We start from the raw sequence: 19,832 nt of genomic DNA, 5'->3' as shown, positions 1-19,832 counted from the left end.
AGAGGTGTGCAAGTTTATATCATGATAAAGACTTATGCAAGTTTTCAATCATTTATATATATTAAATTGATGACACTTCGGTTTTACATGTATTTTGTGATTATGAGGATCGTTAAGTGCTCAGAAAGATTGGGCAGTGAGATGTTATAAAAAGTGATGCTTTCTTTAGATTAGAAAGTGAATCGTACTATACAATAAGGGAATCTAGGGTAAAATACTCATTTAATTTCGTTCATTGAAGAAAACATGGCGGACATATTTTTGTAAAAGTGTGGTGCACGTGTGATTTGTGTAACACAGTTTAACGACATTTTCTTCGAAAACTAACTCTCAGCTCTTTTACACCGACATATTCCTTGATTGATGTAAATTGTATAGATATGAGAGACTTACGATACCAAATATTGTCACGGAAAATTCTATGCATTTTCTTCTAGTGCACTGTTGGGACATGATTTTGAGTGTCATTGATACTTTAATATGAAGTTTATAATTTACTGGGATATACATTTTTTTATTATCATTATAGTTCTCTTTGATCACCGTGCATTTCTCGCGTTGTAATTGACAATCTCAGTTTTACATAGGAATTTTGTATTGTCAAAATAACATAGGCCTTAAGATTGCCAGTCTCAATTTGTCAAATGTAAAACAATCGGAACGTCGAATTAGGCGTAAAAAAAAATTGTTTGTTTCCGGTATCCCGACCTACCCTAAATTTTTGGCCTGACCCTAAATGTTTTTATGGCCTTGGAGAATATTTTTTTCAACTTTTTAACAAAAAGTTGCAATACTGCACTTTTTATGCTTTAAACATGTTAAACATGGCCAGTGATGTTAGAAATCAACTTACTGATGCTCTAAATTAAGGTCAATTGAGTACTACAGATATCAAACTAATGTGAATATATCTGAAGTATAATTTGTACAGAACATAATCTATTGAAAACAGGCAACTTTTATTGCAATGTAACCAATTTGCCATTATCGTTGCTACAGACATGATAGCAGAGTTCAAGATGATCATGTGTACCATGGAATGTCACCGACACTGACTGGTTCGATCCTTGGCTTGGTTTTGCCCTTGAAGTTGATATTTTCTCTGAGGTTTACTTTATGCACAACACAACAAAAAATTTAAATTGAGGTCAAATATTTCTTAGCAAAAATTATTCAGAGTTTAATATAAAATTATTCACACTAACGTCATCGTCATTATCGGTAGCACTAGCAGTATCCACGGACATAATAACAATTTGTCTCAGCAGCAGCCGGAGCAGGGCTTCCCTTCATCGTATCCTGATCGTGCATGTCTGGCCCTGGTGAAACAGCGGTGTCCGTGACAGTAGTTTGTTTTTGGAGGGCATGCTGCTTAAAAAGCAAATCTATCTTTGCGCATTTCGCCCCTGTTGCATCCGTGATCTTTTTACGGTATGATTTTGCATTATATGCGACATTTTTTTCAAAGGGAAGTAACTTTGCATACACGCATCCGGGGAACTGAAAAACGCGCGTATAATACGGATCAGTAAAACTTTATCAGGCCCATTAAGTTACGAGACACTCCTAAGACTATCGGGTATCGATTTTTTTCCTGATTTTTTTTTTTCTTTCGAGGGGGAATTTTTCTATACTTGGGGGGAAAAACATACTATTTTGAGGGGGGAACGGGGCCGAATTTTGGCCCCAAAAATCGGCAAACGAGGGCCCTGTTTTGCGAGTATACTCTACACAGAGTGAGGCGATCACTGAAGATGATGATGATGATGATGATGACCTACCTACCCTAATTTTTTTAAGCATGTTACCGGAAACAAAGAATTTTTTTTAGGCCTTATTTTGACTAATTTCAAACTCAAAGTCTGCGTCCCTTACACCAAAGAGCTATAAAATGTATTTTATACTTCTTTGCTTACACTAATTACAGTAAAAGTGGCGAATGGAATTTAATTTATAAACAGTTAAATCTTATATAGCAGACGATTCAAATAAACATTAAAACAAAACTTACCCTCCTTTAATTCACAGTAAATAATGCACCTTGTCTGTTTGTAAACTGTCAGCTGTTTGTAGCCGAAGCCGCCTGTACGTTAGACTGGTGCCCGTGTTTACTCTCTACGTTCGATAAACGACCGGTATCCATGAGGTAATTTTTAGGCAGTGGCTAGGGTTACGGTACCGTAATCCTAGCCTCCGATTCTAGGATTACGGAAGTTCCGTATTTCTAGACAACCCTGTGAGAATAGGCTAGGATTACGAAAGTATTTAAGAGGAATTAAGTATATATGTTAGGAAACGCATAAATGATGTTTTAAACTTACTTATTTCACTTAAAATAGAGTCTTTTTATGCATGTCGTACTATTTTTCGTGTTATCGATCCGCCATTTTGAGTTAGTAAATGAAGATAGAAAGAAACAAAATGGAGAAGAACAATTAAAATTGAAAGAAAAAAATGCAAAATCATGACAGAAATTTTAACGTAATCTAAACAAAAACAAAATTACAATATTAAAAAAAAACAAAAAAAAAAAAAAAAAAACAGAAAAAAAGAACGATTATTTTTTATGGAAATTGAAAAGAAAAAGAAATGAGCCATGAATTGAGCACCTCCTCGTCATGTGGCCCGGATATAGTTGGACAATTATGTAAAAATTGAAACATTGAAACATTTAACTTTCATCATTCATAATAATTCATCAACAGTGCATAAATAATTGTCCACCTATATTTTACTAACCTAAAATGGCGGACCGATAACACGAAATAATATGGCAGACATGAAAAATCGCTATTTTAAGTGAAACAAGTAAGTTAACAATATCATTTACGCATGTCCTAACATATATATTTGATTCCTCTTAAATACTTCCGTAATCCTAGCCTATTCTCGTAGGGTTGTCTAGATTTTTTGAACATACTTATGCCTATTTCAGGCTACAAATGCATAATTGAATAAAATCAAATCTTTTTTCTTCCCTTAAAACAATCGATAACCAATATATATATACATTACGCCCATTTCCCCCATACTTTATATAGCATTACGCCTCATTACGCCTCATTTTGCATCATTACTTCCATAAATATACATTACTGTGTTAAGGCACACCGCCGTAACCCTAGCCACTGCCTAATTTTTAAGGTGAAGGTCATCGGAAGTTGCAGGTACTTGCGTCCTTCACACCTGCATTATCTTATCACATTATAACATTAATCCAATACAATACAGTTATAACTAACATGACTAAGATTTGTTGAAGATTTGTGGGAACCCAAGGTCAAGAGGGAGTGCTTGAAGGCTTCAAAACTCATTTTGAGAACTTAGCGAAAGAATCCTGTGATGATCAATTTGACACTGAATCACAGGCACCAGTATCGGACCTGGGACAAAAATATGTTTGTTTTCATCCTAAATGAGTTAAAAATGAAAAATATGTAGTGAAATATGAGCCCCCTTCAAAATATACTAGACATATGTATATTTTGATGGGGCTCATATTTCACTACATATTTTTCATTTTTAACTCATTTAGGATGAAAACAAACATATTTTTGTCCCAGTTCCGATACTGGTGCCTGTGCACTGAATATCATGAAATGATCCGGGACGAATTGAAGGTTATAGAAACTATGATTGAACGAGGTAACAAGACCAAAATTACACTTGATGAGTTGAAAACTTCATTAAAAACTATACATCGAGGGAAATCACCTGATATCTACGGCTTGAATATTGAACATATCGTGTATGGAGGTACAGCCTTACAGAATGAAACCAAATAAATGTAACTCCAGAGGGTGTTGACAAACTCCTTCTTGGCCTATCCCCACATAAAGCGTCGGGGCCAGATGAATTATCCCCCCCGTGTTCTAGTCCAAATAATTGTACTCGAGAGTTGAATATCGTTATATTATTTTGACTTGTCGATATCCGCCTCCGAGTACAAACCAGAAAAGGTAAAGAATGTGGTAGCACTGCCCTCTTCTTTGCGTAAGTAACACCCAATGGAATCCGTTGGGCGGGAATTATGTTATAATAATGCAACGGATAAAAAAAAAGAAATACATACATAGAAAGCCTGTAATTTTTCCTTTTCAATGATGTATATATTACCGAGATTTCTTGAGAAAAATTCAAACTATGGCAGTTAAAAAATTGCCAAGGTTTAACACGAGTGTACTACATATTGGAAAATGGCCGATCACCGGTAAACACATTACTACACGAAGCGTTTTCATTGGTCACGCCTCCGACCGCCATTACATGAAGACGATTGAAACGTTAGAGGTTTAAATTTTTTACAACAGAAATTCTTGATAAATATGTCCTGTTCTTATGTTTTTTATTTACTATTTATGATTTAAAACAACAGGTAAGCAGTTAGGGCTAAAGAAAAATCGTGACTACTGATAAATCGTAATTTCAACTGACCACAGTTTCCACCACAGTTTTGATTGTTTCTGGTTGAGACCTCTAGGTAGACAACGTAAAATATCAAAATGTAAAATCGGTCTGCCCGAGGTTTAATTATTTAGACTACCCGTGTTCTCAAGGAACTTCATCAAGAAATCGCCCCCGTCCTTTGCCACATCTTCAATTTATCCCTAAATACAGGCATTGTCCCTCAAGACTGGAAAAAGGCAACAGTTGCACCAGTCTTTAAAAAAGGTCTCAAATCAAAACCCAGCAACTATCGACCAATCTCTCTGACCTGTATTGCGTCCAAACTCCTTGAGCACATCGTGGTTTCAAATCTTATGTCCTTCTTTGACAAACACAATATTATCAGCCAGTTCCAGCATGGTTTTAGGTCGGGTCATAGTTGTGAAACTCAGCTTATTAATTTTACCCAGGAACTTTATAGTAATTTAGAACAAGGCCAACAAACTGACGTCATCGTAATGGATTTTTCTAAGGCATTTGACAAAGTCGACCATTTGAGGCTAATTTACAAGTTACAATCCCTAGGTGTTAGTCCCCAAATAACTAATTGGGTCAAATCCTTCCTCTAATCGTACCCAGAAGGTCGCAGTTGAAGGCCACCTGTCCAGCGAACTTCCGGTCCTGTCTGGAGTTCCACAGGGGTCTGTCCTTGGGCCTTGCCTTTTCCTTGTATACATTAACGACCTGCCTGACTCAGTCAAATGTAAAACCGGTATGTTTGCAGATGACACCATCGTATACCTCACTGTCAAATCAAATAATGATAGCATAGCCCTTCAAGAAGATCTCCATAAATTAGAAACATGGGAAAGAGTCTGGCAAATGGAATTTAACCCGGACAAATGTGAAGTCCTTAGAGTAAGTAGGAAGAGAAATCCCTTTATATATCCCTACAGGTTACACAATACAGAGTTAAAGTCCACCTCATCAGCTAAATACCTAGGAATAACTATCTCCAATGATTTGAACTGGTCACAACACATAGAAAACTTCTAAGGCAACCTCTTCCCTTCGATTTATTCAGAGAAATGTCAAGACAGATAACATAAAGGTCAAAGAAGCTGCATACACCACCTATGTCCGCCCCCAGCTAGAATACTGTTCAAGTGTGTGGCATCCCTGGCAGAAAACCCTCACCCATAAACTTGAACGTGTCCAAAGGTCAGCAGCTAGGTATGTTATGAATGATTACAACTATACAAGCAGTGTAACTGAAATGTTGAAATCCTTAGAATGGAAAACTCTCCAGTACCGTAGGTTAAACTGTTCATTACTTTTGTTTTACAAAGTAAGGACCCAGACCGTTGCTATTGACCAAGGTTACTTGACCCCCATTAGAAATCTGAACTACTTGATCCCTTATTCCAGCACTCAATACTTTGCTAACTCTTATTTCCCTAGAACCATCCGTCTCTGGAACTCCCTCCCAACATCAGTCAAATCTAGCCCCAGCCTCAGTATCTTTACAGAGAGGCTGGCGGCGGTCACTATGTAATTCTTCCATTCTGTCCTATTTTAACTGTAGCATACTGTCCTTTTATCTTTTACTTTTAATACTGTAATATACTAAATTTCTTTAACAACTGTTTCTCTGACAGCGCCGACCAGTCATAATCGGAAATCGATTGTTGGTTGTAACGATGTAGATGTAGATGTAGATTAACTTAGTAAATGCTATTTTTGAACTACAAACTATTCCAGCTTGTCTCAAACTAGGTGTTTTATCTCCTGTCTTTAAAAACAAGGGTTATCCTTCCGAGGCCATTAATTACCGTGGTATCACAGTTTTACCAGTTACCTGCAAAATTATTGAGACTATTGTCAAAAACAGAATTCAAAACAGTATCTTATTGGTACAAAACGGAACGCAAAGAGGTTTTACGGCGGGATCTTCACCCCTGAATGCTGCATACTTATTGGAGGAGTATTACAGAGAGTGCACAGATCTAAAGAAATCAGCAAACGTCATCTTGTTAGATGCAAAAGCAGCATTTGATGTTGTCACTCACTCCCGTCTCTTACGGAGGTTGTATTATGCAGGTGTGAAGGACGGGACCTGGAACTTGATAAAATCTTTGCATGAGCAAGCGGAGAGTGTAGTGAAATTAGGCGGTTCTACGAGTAAGCCTTTTAATATAGCACAGGGTGTTCGGCAGGGTGGAATACCTTCAACCGACCTCTATAAACTCTATATCAACCCATTGTTAAACCAGTATGCTGAAAGTGACCTTGGGGGGTGGGGGGGGGGGAGCGAATTGGGACAATATTGAATAATAATTCAGCCTGTGCAGATGATGTTTGCATTATGAGTGAATCACATTATAGTACTCAGCTCTTAGTTAATATGGCTTATACATTTGCTAATTAAGAAAGTTATTGTTTACAACCAAAAAAGACTGTATCGTTAGGTATTAAACCATCAAAAAACAATAAATACTCTGTAGATAATGCTACGTTCCACTTGGGGGATAGTGAACTCGCGAACGTCAGTTCTGCTGTGCATCTCGGGATAACAAGAACTAGTACTGTCAGAGGTAATGCGGAGGTTAATGTAGACCTTAATATCACGAAGGCTAGAAGAGCATTGTATAGCCTGTTGGGTGCGGGGCTCCATGGCCACAATGGACTTGAACCGGCAACTTCATTGAACCTTTATACAGTATACGTACTTCCTGTTTTAACCAATGGCTTAGAGATTATTTTGCCACCACCAAAGCTAATTGCTAAACTTGAACTCTTCCAAAAAAAGACATTAAAACATATCCTTTCACTTCCAAATAGTGTTGCTGACCCTAGTGTATATATTCTGACTGGTATGTTACCAATACAAGCTATTGTTGACTTGAAAATTCTTAATTTCTTTAATAATATTTGTAATCAAAGTGATAATAGTTTAGAAAGGCAGATTTTTGAAAGACAGTTTAATGTTAAACCTTGGACTTCGGCATCGTGGGCGAAACATGTACAACCTATTCTTACGAGATATGACCTTGGTGATGTCGACACTTTTATGGAAAACCCATTGAGTAAACTGTGTTGGAAACGAAATATACATACGGCGGTCGTCAATCATTGGAAGAGTCGGTTTGAAAGTCAAGCTATGTACTATCCCTCTCTAAAACATATGAACTGTACTTATACACAAGGGAAGCTACACCCAGTACTACTGGTTATGTGTGAATCAACGCGCGAGGCTACCAGAATACCAGTTCGCCTACGAATCCTCACAGGTACATTGTACCTACATCCTGCAAGTGAACCGGGCTAGGTTTAATCAGAGTGCGGTCAGTCCTTTGTGCCCATTGTGCGGTCAAGAAGATGAGACATTGGAACATTTTTTATTACGTTGTATCAATCTGCACTCAGTTCGTGATCCAATTATACATAATATTTACAACATATTGAGAGAAAATGATTTGTGCTGTATTGAAAGCCCAACAGATCTTGTGAAACTGATTATAGACTTTTCGTGTGTACTGCCAAGTTATTTGCAAATAGACAGCTGTGGTAACGAGATAGAGTTCAATGTTAGGAGGTTAATTTATAACCTAGATGTTATGAGATATCGCCTATTAAGAAATCTGAGGTAGAGCCCTCCTGCATGGTCACTTGCTATTAATGTGTGATCTTCTATACAAGTAAAGACAGTTTTTATGATTTTTAGTGACTGAGCCCAGTTTTTATTGTACAGTGCTTTAGTGTATATATTCTATTCTGTGGTGGAGGATTATATCTGGATTTACCAAGTTACCCAGCAGAACTGGTTGCCGTTGGGGTTCGTCATTTCTGGCGGTCAAGATTTCAACAACAACAACAACATGGCGTCCGTAGAAACTATTGAGGCGCGTCTCAATGTCAAACTAAAAGCGCAGCAGTTACAGGCTATTCGGCTGTCGGAGAAGCATGATGTTTTATGCGTACTTCCGACAGGCGTTGGTAAAACAAAGATAATAGAGGGCATAGCCCTGTCATCAGATGACAGATGTGTTATTGTCGTAGAAGCGCTGAATGTCAATAGCCAATTTCAGTCTTCTATTACTTTAACAGAGGAGTTTATTCGGAAAATGTCAGCTGGAGATTCTGACACGATGGTACATAATTTGATTAGTCAAAATAATTCGACGTTCAGGACTTTTTTTTATAATTGTGAATCTTCTTTGGATGCATGTAAGTTTTATTTGAATTTATGGTCAATTCTTGACATAATCAGCATTTAGTCCAAATAAAGGTAAAGGTAAGTTTTATTTACCGTCGCTTTGTGAAACAATTAACATAAGCTCTATAGAGCTTTTCTGCGACCCTATATTAAAAACAGTTAAAACCAATTATACCTCACCCCCAGCAATTTGCTGGTACCCATTTACAGCTGGGACGACTGAGGCAATCGTGATAAAGTGCCTTGCCCAAGGACACACCGCAATGGGAGTAGCCAGGATTCGAACCAGGGGCCTTCACCTCCGTAGGAAAACGTCTTAGCCCTCTCGACCAATGCGTCCACAAATAATTGTACTCGAGATTTGAATATCGTTTTATTTTTTGACTGGTCGATATCCTCTTTCTTGGTAAACAAAATAAAATATCAAAACGTAAAATCGGTCTGGCCAAGGTCTCATTACTTAGACTAATTTGGCATTTAAACTTTAAGCATCGTCAAGAGTCCTTGATTCAACACTGTCCTTGAGTCAACACCCATGCTGTTTTATTGTTTTCTTTCTTCTTTTCTTATCAAACTTTTGGAGAAAGATGTATAGAGGAAACAAATAATATTTGTGGTGAAAAGTCTGGAATATGTGTCTTGGCTGTTGATTTTGAACTCATTTCTAAGAATTTCTTCATTTTTTTAAGAAATTGCTAATTTATTTCAACCAGTCTTGATTACAAGCCAGCATTTTTAAAAACACTTGTGAAAATTACATAAATGTTTTGTGTTTTTAAAGACAATGTATTTAGTTTTGATTTTATGATATTGAAACATCAGTGCATTACCCCATGTACACAGAGTGAACGAACATACTGAGGGGTGTTGACTCAAGGACACCTTTTTATTGTGTACAAAAAATCACCCCCGTCTAGTAGTTGTCATTTTACTCGACTATCACTGCACAGAATTTAATAAAAATTTGCATGGAGGATGACTACATGTTCCAGTTTATGAAAGTATCAAAACATAAAATATTTCATGAGCTTGTGTTGGAAAAACAAACATTTATCCTTAGGGTGTTGACTCATGGGCACTGGTGGACATATAAAGCATCAGTAGCGATGAAAATTCCATCGGATATTGCTTCAACTATTTTGGTCTTTCGAGTGTTTGACACGAGTGTATGTGGATATTGCCCATATGAAAAAATATCCTGGTATTTCCTAGGATTGTTATAAATTTGTTGGACTAACAATTTGATCTGTTTGTTTTTATTTTATGTTTTCCTGTGAAATATAGAGTTTTCTCAGTGAAATAAAAGTGATAATCCACAGTTTTGAAACAGTAGATTATCATTTTTATTTTTCACTGTTTTTGCCGAACTAGTTCCGGTTCTCCATCGCCATTGAAGTCAAATTGTATACCAAGCGTTATGAATACCGGGGACCATAATGACGATGACGTCGTTATAATGACGTCATTTGCGTTATGCTTTCTGTTGATTTTTCCCGCGATTTTCGACATTTTATAAATTACACGACAAATGTAGAGTTTTACACATGAAATAAAAAGAAAATTTGTTTGTGTCAATGAAATATCAATTTTATTTCACTCGTGAGCACCAAAAAAAGTCATTTTCACTCGTGGCTACGCCACTCGTGAAAATATCAGTTTTTGATGCTCACTTGTGAAACAAAATTGATATTTCACTGAAACAAACAAATATCCTCTATATCTTTTTCACACTTTTAAATGATGCTTGTCATAAAAATCTCTACAATCTACTTGGATATTCCAAGTATTAAATGCAACCAACTGAAAGTACTTTACATATGCAGCTTGCTTATTTCACTATCTATATCTGCCATTTATGTCAAACCCCTAGTCTAAATAATGAGACCTCGGGTAGACCGATTTTACATTTTGATATTTTACGTTGTCTACCTAGAGGCGGATATCGACAAGTCAAAAAAATATAACGATATTCAACTCTCGAGTACAATTATTTGGACTAGTCAAACCCCTCACATGTATACATTTTATAACTGCCACTGTTACACAAAAAATCTATATCAGTTATGCTTGAAATTTTTTAAATAGATCTATCTTTTTACACTCAATAGCCATAAGTTTTGACATTTATCCTTTTTTAAATGATTGAAACTGTTAAGAAAAATGTGATTGAATTCATTTGGGGTTATTACTTGTAGAGAAAAGGCTTTTGCTGGTACAGAATCCAGGAACACCTGTTGGCCTAACTTCTCACCATTACATAACTGACACACCATTACATAACTGGAATACAGTTTAAAAAAGGTTTTAATCCCAAAATAAACAAATTATCTTGCTTTGCGTTTTTGAACACCTGGTTAAAATGAATCATACCTAAGAAGCACTTTAGAAGTATCCATCCCTGTAGTACAATGAAAGTACAACCTCTTGTTCAGGGGAAACTCTGTCATAGAGGGTGATGTCAGTTCAAGTCTGACCAGGGATTAGCTGTTTCAGTGCTCTTTTCTTATGAAATAAAGCATAGAATATATTTTAATTGTTCTATTAATTTATGCTAGAAAGAGTAAATGTTTTTCTTTGATGTATGTGATTCTCCAAAAAAGAAAAAATCAACTGCCTAAACTTGAAAATTATTGTCAGTGTTCCCATAAACCTCCAAATGGGTCCCCCCCACCCAGACTGATACATTGCACCCCCAGTGAGTTTTGTCTTGAAAGACAGTTGTTATATACATCTCTTAGTGGGGGGGGGGGGGGGGGGGGACAAAAATGCAAGAAAAACACAGTTTCCACTCCAAGCTTTTAATGCCATTGGGAACATATATTTCTGTTACTTTCAAAGTTTTTGACTTGAAAATTGAAACAGTTATTTATTATCAAAGTCTACTCCAGGAGAAACTAGAAAATACTTTTGTAAAAAAGCGCATGTCTCCCCCAATGCAAAGTCCTATAGGCAAGAAGTTAATAGGGGTCAGGAGCGAAAGTCAAAGAGACACTGATGGTTGGCAGCAATAGGGATCATCTACTTGGCATGTCCAGTCATCCCGCTAAATTTCAACACTCTTGGCCTAGTGGTTCTCAAGTCACTGTTCAGGCTCCTGTGACCTATGACCTTTGATCAAGTGACCTCAAAATAAATAGGGATCATCTACTCTGCATGTCCAATCATCCTATTAAGTTTCAACATTGTAGGTCAAGTGGTTCTCAAGTTATTTCCAAAAAATGATTTTACATGAACAGGCCACTGTGACCTTGACCTTTAATAGACTGACCCCAAAATCAATAGGGGTCATCTACTCTGCATGTTCAATCATCCTATGAAGTTTCAACATTCTGGGTCAAGTGGTTCTCAAGTTATTGATCGGAACTGGTTATCAATGTTCAGGCCCCTGTGACCTTGACCTTTAATGGAGTGACCCCAAAAACAATAGGGGTCATTTACTCTGCATGAACAATCATCCTATGAAGTTTCAACATTCTGGGTCGAGAGGTTCTCAAGTTATTGATAGGAAATGGTTTTCCATGTTCAGGCCCCTGTGGCCTTGACCTTTAACAGAGTGACCCTAAAATCGTTAGGGGTCATCTACTCTGCATGACCAATCATCCTATGAAGTTTCATCATTCTGGGTCAAGTGGTTCTCAAGTTACTGACCGGAAATGGTTTTCAATGTTCAGGCCCCTGTGACCTTGACCTTTAATGGAGTGACCCCAAAATCGATAGGGGTCATCTACTTTGCATGTACAATCATCCCATGAAGTTTCAACATTCTGGGTCAAGTGGTTCTCTAGTTATTAATCGGAAATTGTTTTCCATGTTCAGGCCCCTGTGACCTTGACCTTTGATGGAGTGACCCCAAAATCAATAGGGGTCATCTACTCTTTATGACCAATCATCCTATGAAGTTTCAACATTCTGGGTCAAGTGGTTCTCTAGTTATTGATCGGAAATGGTTTTCAATGTTCAGGCCCCTGTGACCTTGACCTTTGACGGAGTGACCCCAAAAATCAATAGGGGTCATCTACTCTTCATGACCAATTATCCTATGGTGTTTCAACATTCTGGGTCAAGTCAGGTTCTCTAGTTATTGATCGGAAATGGTTTTCAATGTTCAGGCCCCTGTGACCTTGACCTTTGACGGAGTGACCCCAAAATCAATAGGGGTCGTCTACTCCAGCAGCCCTACAACCCTATGAAGTTTGAAGGTTCTAGGTCAAATGGTTCTCCAGTTATTGCTCGGAAATGAAGTGTGACGGACGGACGGACGGAAGGACGGACGGACAGGGCAAAAACAATATGTCTCCTGGGGGAGACATAATAATCCTCATTATTCTTATTGAATTTTGACAGAGTTATGTCCCTTTTTTAAATTGGATTTTTTTAACTTGCAAAGCTCTAATTTAAATTAAGAGTAAAGCACTGAGAAAAGTCGAGTGCGCTGTCTTTATGGACAGCTTTGTACTATTACAGGGATTTGACTTTATATTTCAGAAAGATGTAGAGCGGCTGAAGGCTGGCAACTTTAAGTATATTTTGTCACATCCTGAACAGCTAATAAAGCCTGAAGTGAAGAGACTGCTGATGTCACACCCATTGGCAAATAGAGTATTACACATTTAAACTTGTCTCGTTAAACGTTACAAATGCATGTAACAGAAACTCCTAATAAAAGATGTTGGAAATGTTGATATGTCATATGTTCACCTATTTGACAATGTAGCTGTATGAAAATTAGATGACTGAATGATATTTTTATCCTCATTTTCATTTTTTATTTCTGTCGGCTTCAAAATACATTCAAACTTAGTTCACCTGAACTCAATGTTGTTATCGTTATTGGTATTAAGTAAAAAAACACATTAAATGAGTACCTTGCTGGGACATGAGGATGAGTTTCATCAAAGGGTACCCTGTTTAATTAATTATCTTCTGTTTGAGCAATAAAAATATGACTGTAAGTACTGATCCTTCCCTGTAGTACTGTAATTTTCCAAATAAAAGGATACTTTTAAGTCATTCAATTTAGCACTGAATGAATATTTCTGCATAAAGATGAATACATGTATTGTTAAATGTGTATTTTCATGTAGATAACAAACATGGTTGTGGATGAAGCCCACTGTATCCTGTCATGGGGTGCATCAGAATTCAGACCGGCATATAAAAAGCTTGGGATGCTGAGAGCTGTTGTGCCCAATGTAAAAGTTTTGGCGCTGACTGCAACAGCAACATTAAAAGGCCAAGAGGAAATAATTTCCAGTCTACATATGCATGACACAAAGGTTATTTCAGCGTCACCAGACAGGTTTGTATTTATACAATACTGACGAAAAAACCTGTTGTTCTAGCAATAGCAGTATTTTGATTAATAAATTAAATCAAATTCTTTTTAGCTCGACTATACGAAGTATAAGGAGAGCTATCCTACTCGACCCGGCGTATGCGTCTTTTCGCGTCCCCACCTTGGTTAAAGTTTTTTTTACACTTTTTCCATTTTCAACTTTTCTCTGTAATTACTAGATGGATTTGATTCAGACTTGAAATAGTTATTCCTCATCATCACCCACATCATCTGACATAAAGGCCATAACTCTGGCACCAATATTTCATGATTTATCCCCCTTTTTACTTAGATTTTAAGGTTAAAGTTTTGATGCACTTTCACTCTATCTCTGTTATTTCCGAATGGATTTGATTCCAACTTAAAATAGTTTTTCAACATCCATCACCCACATCATATGACACAAGATGCAGAACTCTGGCACAAATTTTTCATGAATTATTCCCCCTTTTTACTTAGAATTTCAGGTTAAAGTTTTGATGCACTTTCACTCTGTCTGTGTTATTACTGAATGGATTTGATTTAGACTTCAAAAAGTTGTTCAACATCATCACCGACCAACACCATATGACACCATTGGTGCCATATAACTCTGGCACCAATTTTTCATTAATTATTCCCCCATTTTTACTTAGAATTTCAGGTTAAACTTTTGATGCGCTTTGACTCTATCTCTGTTATTACTGAATGGATCTGATTCAAACTTATAATAGTTGTTTAACATCATCACCCACATCATAGGACACAAGGAGCACAAGTCTGGCACCAATTTTTCATGAACTATGCCTCTTTTACCTAGAACTAAAGGTTAATTTTGATGCATTTTCACTATATCTCAGTTATTATAAAACACATTTGATTCAAATTTGAAGTAGTTTTTCCACGTCATCAGCCACATCATATGACACAAGATGCATAACTCTTGCACCAGCATTATGAATTATGCCCCCTTTATGCTTAGACTATACAAACATGTGTATAGTGTTTTGGTACACTTTATCTTTACCACTCTTATTAGTCCCCTACTGGTTGAAAACCAGTTTCGGGGACTATATGAATGCACTTTTCCGTCATTCCGTCCGTCCGTCCATCCGTCCGCAATTTCGTGTCCGGTCCATAACTCTGTCATCCATGAAGGGATTTTTATATTACTTGGCACAAATGTTCCCCATGATGAGACGACGTGTCATGCGCAAAACCCGGACCCCTAGCTCAAAGGTTAAGGTCACAATTGGAGGTCAAAGGTCAACAGGGCTTTTTTCCTGTCTGGTCCACAACTCTCCCATCCTTGAAGGGATTTTAGTATTACTTGGCACAAATGTTCCCCATGATGAGATGACGTGTCATGCGCAAATCCCGGACCCCTAGCTCAAAGGTCAAGGTCACAATTGGAGGTCAAAGGTCAATAAGGTTTTTTCCCTGTCCGATCCAGATTTCTGTCATCCATCAAGGGATTACAATATTACTTGGCATAAATGTTCCCCATGATAAGACGACTTGTCATGCGCAACACCCAGTACCCTAGCTTAAAGGTCAAGGTCACACTTTGAGATCAAAGGTCAAGAGGATTTTTTTCCTGTCCGGTCTATAACTTTGTCATGCAAAGCAGAATTTAGATATCATTTGGCACAAATATTCCCCTTGGATGAGACAACATGTCATGCGCAAGAACCAGGTCCCTAGGTCTAAGGTCAAGGTCATATTTAGAGGTCAAAGGTCAAATTCAAGAATGACTTTGTACGGAACATTTCTTCTTCATGCATGGAGGGATTTTGATGTAACTTGGACCAAATGTTCACCACCATGAGGCACCCTTGTTTTTAGAATTACGTCCCTTTGTTTTACTATAAATAGATTTTATTGTAACTTTTTTATTACTGGCGGTAGAGAAAAATCAAGACCACTTTTCTGTGGTACAGCATGCATGTTACATCCAATTTTTATACGCCCGTTTGAAAAACGGGACGTATTATGGGAACGCCCCTGGCGGGCGGGTTGGCGGGCGGGCGGGCGGCGTCCACAGACCTTGTCCGGAGCATATCTTCTACATGCATGAAGGGATTTTGATGAAACTTGGCACAGTTGTTCACCATCATGAGACGGAGTGTCATGCGCAAGAACCAGGTCCCTAGGTCTAAGGTCAAGGTCACACTTAGAGGTCAAAGGTCAAATTCAAGAATGACTTTGTCCGGAGCATATCTTCTTCATGCATAGAGGGATTTTGATGAAAGTTGGCACAATTGTTCATCATCATGAGAAGGAGTGTCATGCGCAAGAACCAGGTCCCTAGGTCTAAGGTCAAGGTCACACTTAGAGGTCAAAGGATACAAGAATGAAAACTTTGTCCGGAGCATTTCTTCTTCATGCATAGAGGGATTTTGATATAACTTGGCACAAATGTTCACCACCATGAGGCGGAGTGTCATGCGCAAGAACCAGGTCTCTAGGTCTAAGGTCAAGGTCACACTTAGAGGTCAAAGGATACAAGAATGAAAACCTTGTCCGGAGCATGTCTTCTTCATGCATAGAGGGATTTTGATATAACTTGGCACAAATGTTTACCACCATGAGACGTAGTGTCATGCACAAGAACCAGGTCCCTAGGTCTAAGGTCAAGGTCACACTTAGAGGCCAAAGGTCAGATACAAGAATGACTTTGTCCGAAGCATTTCTTCTTCATGCATGGAGGGATTTTGATGTAACTTGACACAATTACACACCATCATGAGATGAAGTGTCATGCGCAGTTCCCTTCTTTTGAATTACTTCCCTTTGTTGTTACTATAAATAGCTTATATTGTAACTTTTTCATTACTAGTCATAGGGAAAAATCGAGACCACTTTTCTGTAGTACAATATGCATGCTACATCCAATTTTGAGGTGTATTTTGACCAGTCTCTACCTGGTAAAGATTTTTGTGAGGACTTACAATTTTTTTTTTTTTTTTTTTTTTTTTTTTTTTTTTTTAAGATTAACTTCCCTTAGTTGTTACTATAAATAACTTATATTGTAACTTTTTTATAATTGACCGTAGGGAAAAACCAAGACCACTTTTCTGTGGTACAACATAGATGTTACTTTCCAATTTTAGGTGTATTTTAAGGTATCTCTACCTGGTAAGGAGTTTTTTTGTGGACTTAGAAAAACAAAACACTTAGTTATTACTAAACAACCACAAAGTTAAAATTCCATTTGCAAATACAGGTGCTAGAGTAAAGAAATTTGCTGTGACGGGCGTATATTGTGACATTCTTGCATTTTGACCTGTCTCTCTGGTAAAGAGTTTCTTGTAGACTTATATTATTTAGGTTTTTTTTTTTTTTTTTTTTTTTTTTAAAGATTAATTTCCCTTTGTTGTTACTATAAATAACTTACATGATAACATTTTTATAATCAGCCAAAAAAATTCAATATGAAAACAACTGTGGGTTTTTATATATGCACATTTTAATCCAAGTCTGTTGTCATAACATATTGTATATGTAGTACAATATTGTTTATACATCATTGACAGAATATCAGTTCATTATGTTATACTGCAGTAGAGAAAATTAAGTGCCTTCCAGTAGGGGACTTTGTATTGCATGGCAATACTTCATTCACTTGTTACTTAATATTTTTGACACAGACTCAGGCTATTGTGCAATATCTTCGTCCACCATTGGAGTTAATAAACACTCCAGTGACAGCTCCAGTTTCCTCAGTTGTCCCAGTTTCACTTATAATCCAGCATCGAAATAGTCGAGCGCACTGTCTCCTGGGACAGCTTTTGGTTTCAGTTAGGGGGCATTTATTCTCCATTAAATTCATCATCTTTAGTGGGGTTCAGGATTTTTTTCTAATTAAGAAATATTCAACCTAATAGTTTTATGATGTGCTTTTATTATGATAATTCCTTCTCAGCTGTATTATTCCTATTTAGTGAGATTACTCCTGGAATGTCGATAAGATTTATGCAGCATATGTTATTTGTCTGTCAGATGTAATTATGTAGTTGTGCACGCCTTCAGAAATGCTTGAATTTGATACTTCTTACAGATATTAGTCTGGAAGACCAGGCTTAGGTCTTGAATGTTTTATACCCCCAAAAACAAAGTAAGAGGAGTATTTTAGGATGAAGTTGTCGATCAGCCTGTATGTCAGTCTGTTGGTTTTCAGGGTTTTCCCGGACAATAACTAATGAAAGTATAGAAAGGTTGGCCCATGACCCACACATGACCCAATTGATTTTGAAGATAGAAGGTCAAAGGTCAAGGTCACTGTGACCGGGAACATTTGAACCGTTTACGAGAATAACTTGAAACTGTCGGGTCTTTGAACACGGGACTTGCTAGGGCAGATGACCCCTATTGTTTGAGGTTCGACTTCGACTTTGATTTACTTTCATGACTGTTTGTATAATTATACCCCAAAAAAACAAAGTTGGGGTTGTGGTGTATATAGGAGTGAGCTTGTCAGTCTGTCAATCGGTGATTTTTCATGGTTTCCGGACAATAACTCATGAAGGCTCACAGTACCCGAAACAGCTGAATGGTTCTAGATGATAACTGGAGAAGGGTAGAATCATGAACACTTAAGTCATGACCGCACATAGCCCTACTGATTCTGATGTCAGTAGGTCATAGGTGAATTTCAAAATGACACAAAATATTTAAATGGTTTTTTGGAACTTCAGAATGCCTCGGCCTAGGTTCATAAAACTACATAGGGATTTAAGTCATGCCCAGCAGTGACCCCATTTGACTTCATGTTCAAAAGGTCAAGAAGGTTCTCTGACATGGCTTAGTTCTGAACAAAGCCATATTAAGGGGTATATTCAACACTCCTATTTGTCACACAAGTGTCGTTCTAGTATCTTTAAAAATATGCTAAAAGGGTATTAATGGTTGTGTACCTTTACCTGAATAAAGTACATATGATCTGTAGGCAATACATTTCATAGGATATTTACAATTGGGAACAAGTATTTTCATTATTTACTCATTTTATCTACCTTGTTGACTTATTTATGATTCAATGTTATTGTTTCAATCCCATTAGAACAGGGAATGGCAACAGTTAACAATTTGGTAAAAAACAATTACTATTTTTTGGGGTTCGAAGTTCCCATTTCACAGATTTTCTGAGTCACTGCTCATATGTTTTTTCTTTCAGAACAAATGTATTCCTCGAGGTGAAAAGAGACCCCTTCAAGTGGGTGGTAAATTTAAACAGTAAACAGTGTAGAGGAGTCTGTATTCTCCTGTGTAGATCCACGTTAAAAGGGTTCTAACACAAGAGGAAACAAACTTTCCAAAAACAGTTATCTATACACAGCTTAAATGGTGTGGAATATTGCACAACCGTGCTAAATACAATTTTGGGACACAGTATGTTAAGCAGTACCATTCTCCACAATCACAGGCTGAAAGTGAATAATTCAGATTTTTTTTTTTATTTATCTAAGTGACTGATATTATGTTTGCTTACAGTTAACAGTTCTTAAACCATCAGCAGACTCTTATATATTAATGTTTTATTTATCTAGTTGTCATATGAAATGTCTGTAAATATCTGCAGATGAAACAGCTATTGTGGAAGAGATGGCAGTTACTGAAAAAACAAGAAACCCCAAACCAAAATGTAAATGCTTGCCGCAAGCTTGCTGCAAGCTTGCGGCAAGCTTGTGACAGGCTTTTTAACGGCTGATCATGACTATTGCAAGCTTGCAAAAAGCTTACGCAAGCTTGCGTGTATTTACAAAACAGAATTCTGCAAGCTTGCAATAGCTTTGCAAGCTTGCGCAAGCTTTTTTTTATTTGCAAGCTTGCGCAAGCTTTTCTGTTAACGCTGGATTAGAAAATTTCTGCCAGTTGTAAGGTGGGAAGCAGAAAAAAATTTCTAAGTCAAAAACA

General features: G+C 37.2%; 1 protein-coding gene across 1 annotated transcript; it reads left to right on the top strand.

Annotated features, from left to right (window-relative positions):
• Positions 1-3,583: 3,583 nt before the first annotated feature.
• On the top strand, positions 3,584-19,626 carry LOC123560344 (uncharacterized). The gene is made up of 5 exons (XM_053544460.1): positions 3,584-3,645; positions 13,088-13,201; positions 13,687-13,901; positions 19,093-19,138; positions 19,498-19,626. The coding sequence occupies exons 2-5, from the start codon at positions 13,178-13,180 to the stop codon at positions 19,624-19,626; spliced, it is 414 nt and encodes a 137-aa protein (XP_053400435.1). The 5' UTR covers positions 3,584-3,645; positions 13,088-13,177.
• The last annotated feature ends 206 nt before the right edge of the window (positions 19,627-19,832 follow it).

Source organism: Mercenaria mercenaria, chromosome 5 (assembly GCF_021730395.1).
Source record: "Mercenaria mercenaria strain notata chromosome 5, MADL_Memer_1, whole genome shotgun sequence".
NCBI classification, from domain to species: domain Eukaryota; kingdom Metazoa; phylum Mollusca; class Bivalvia; order Venerida; family Veneridae; genus Mercenaria; species Mercenaria mercenaria.
This window is presented reverse-complemented; position numbering and strand designations above follow the sequence as displayed.

What these genes read in the sequence shown, in the direction of transcription:
- LOC123560344 (XM_053544460.1), top strand. Translation starts at nt 13,178, where the DNA reads ATGTCACACCCATTGGCAAATAGA. An exon ending in CACACCCATTGGCAAATAGA is followed by an intron (nt 13,202 to 13,686) that starts GTATTACACATT and finishes ATTTTCATGTAG; the next exon opens with ATAACAAACATGGTTGTGGA. An exon ending in GAGACCCCTTCAAGTGGGTG is followed by an intron (nt 19,139 to 19,497) that starts GTAAATTTAAAC and finishes AAATATCTGCAG; the next exon opens with ATGAAACAGCTATTGTGGAA.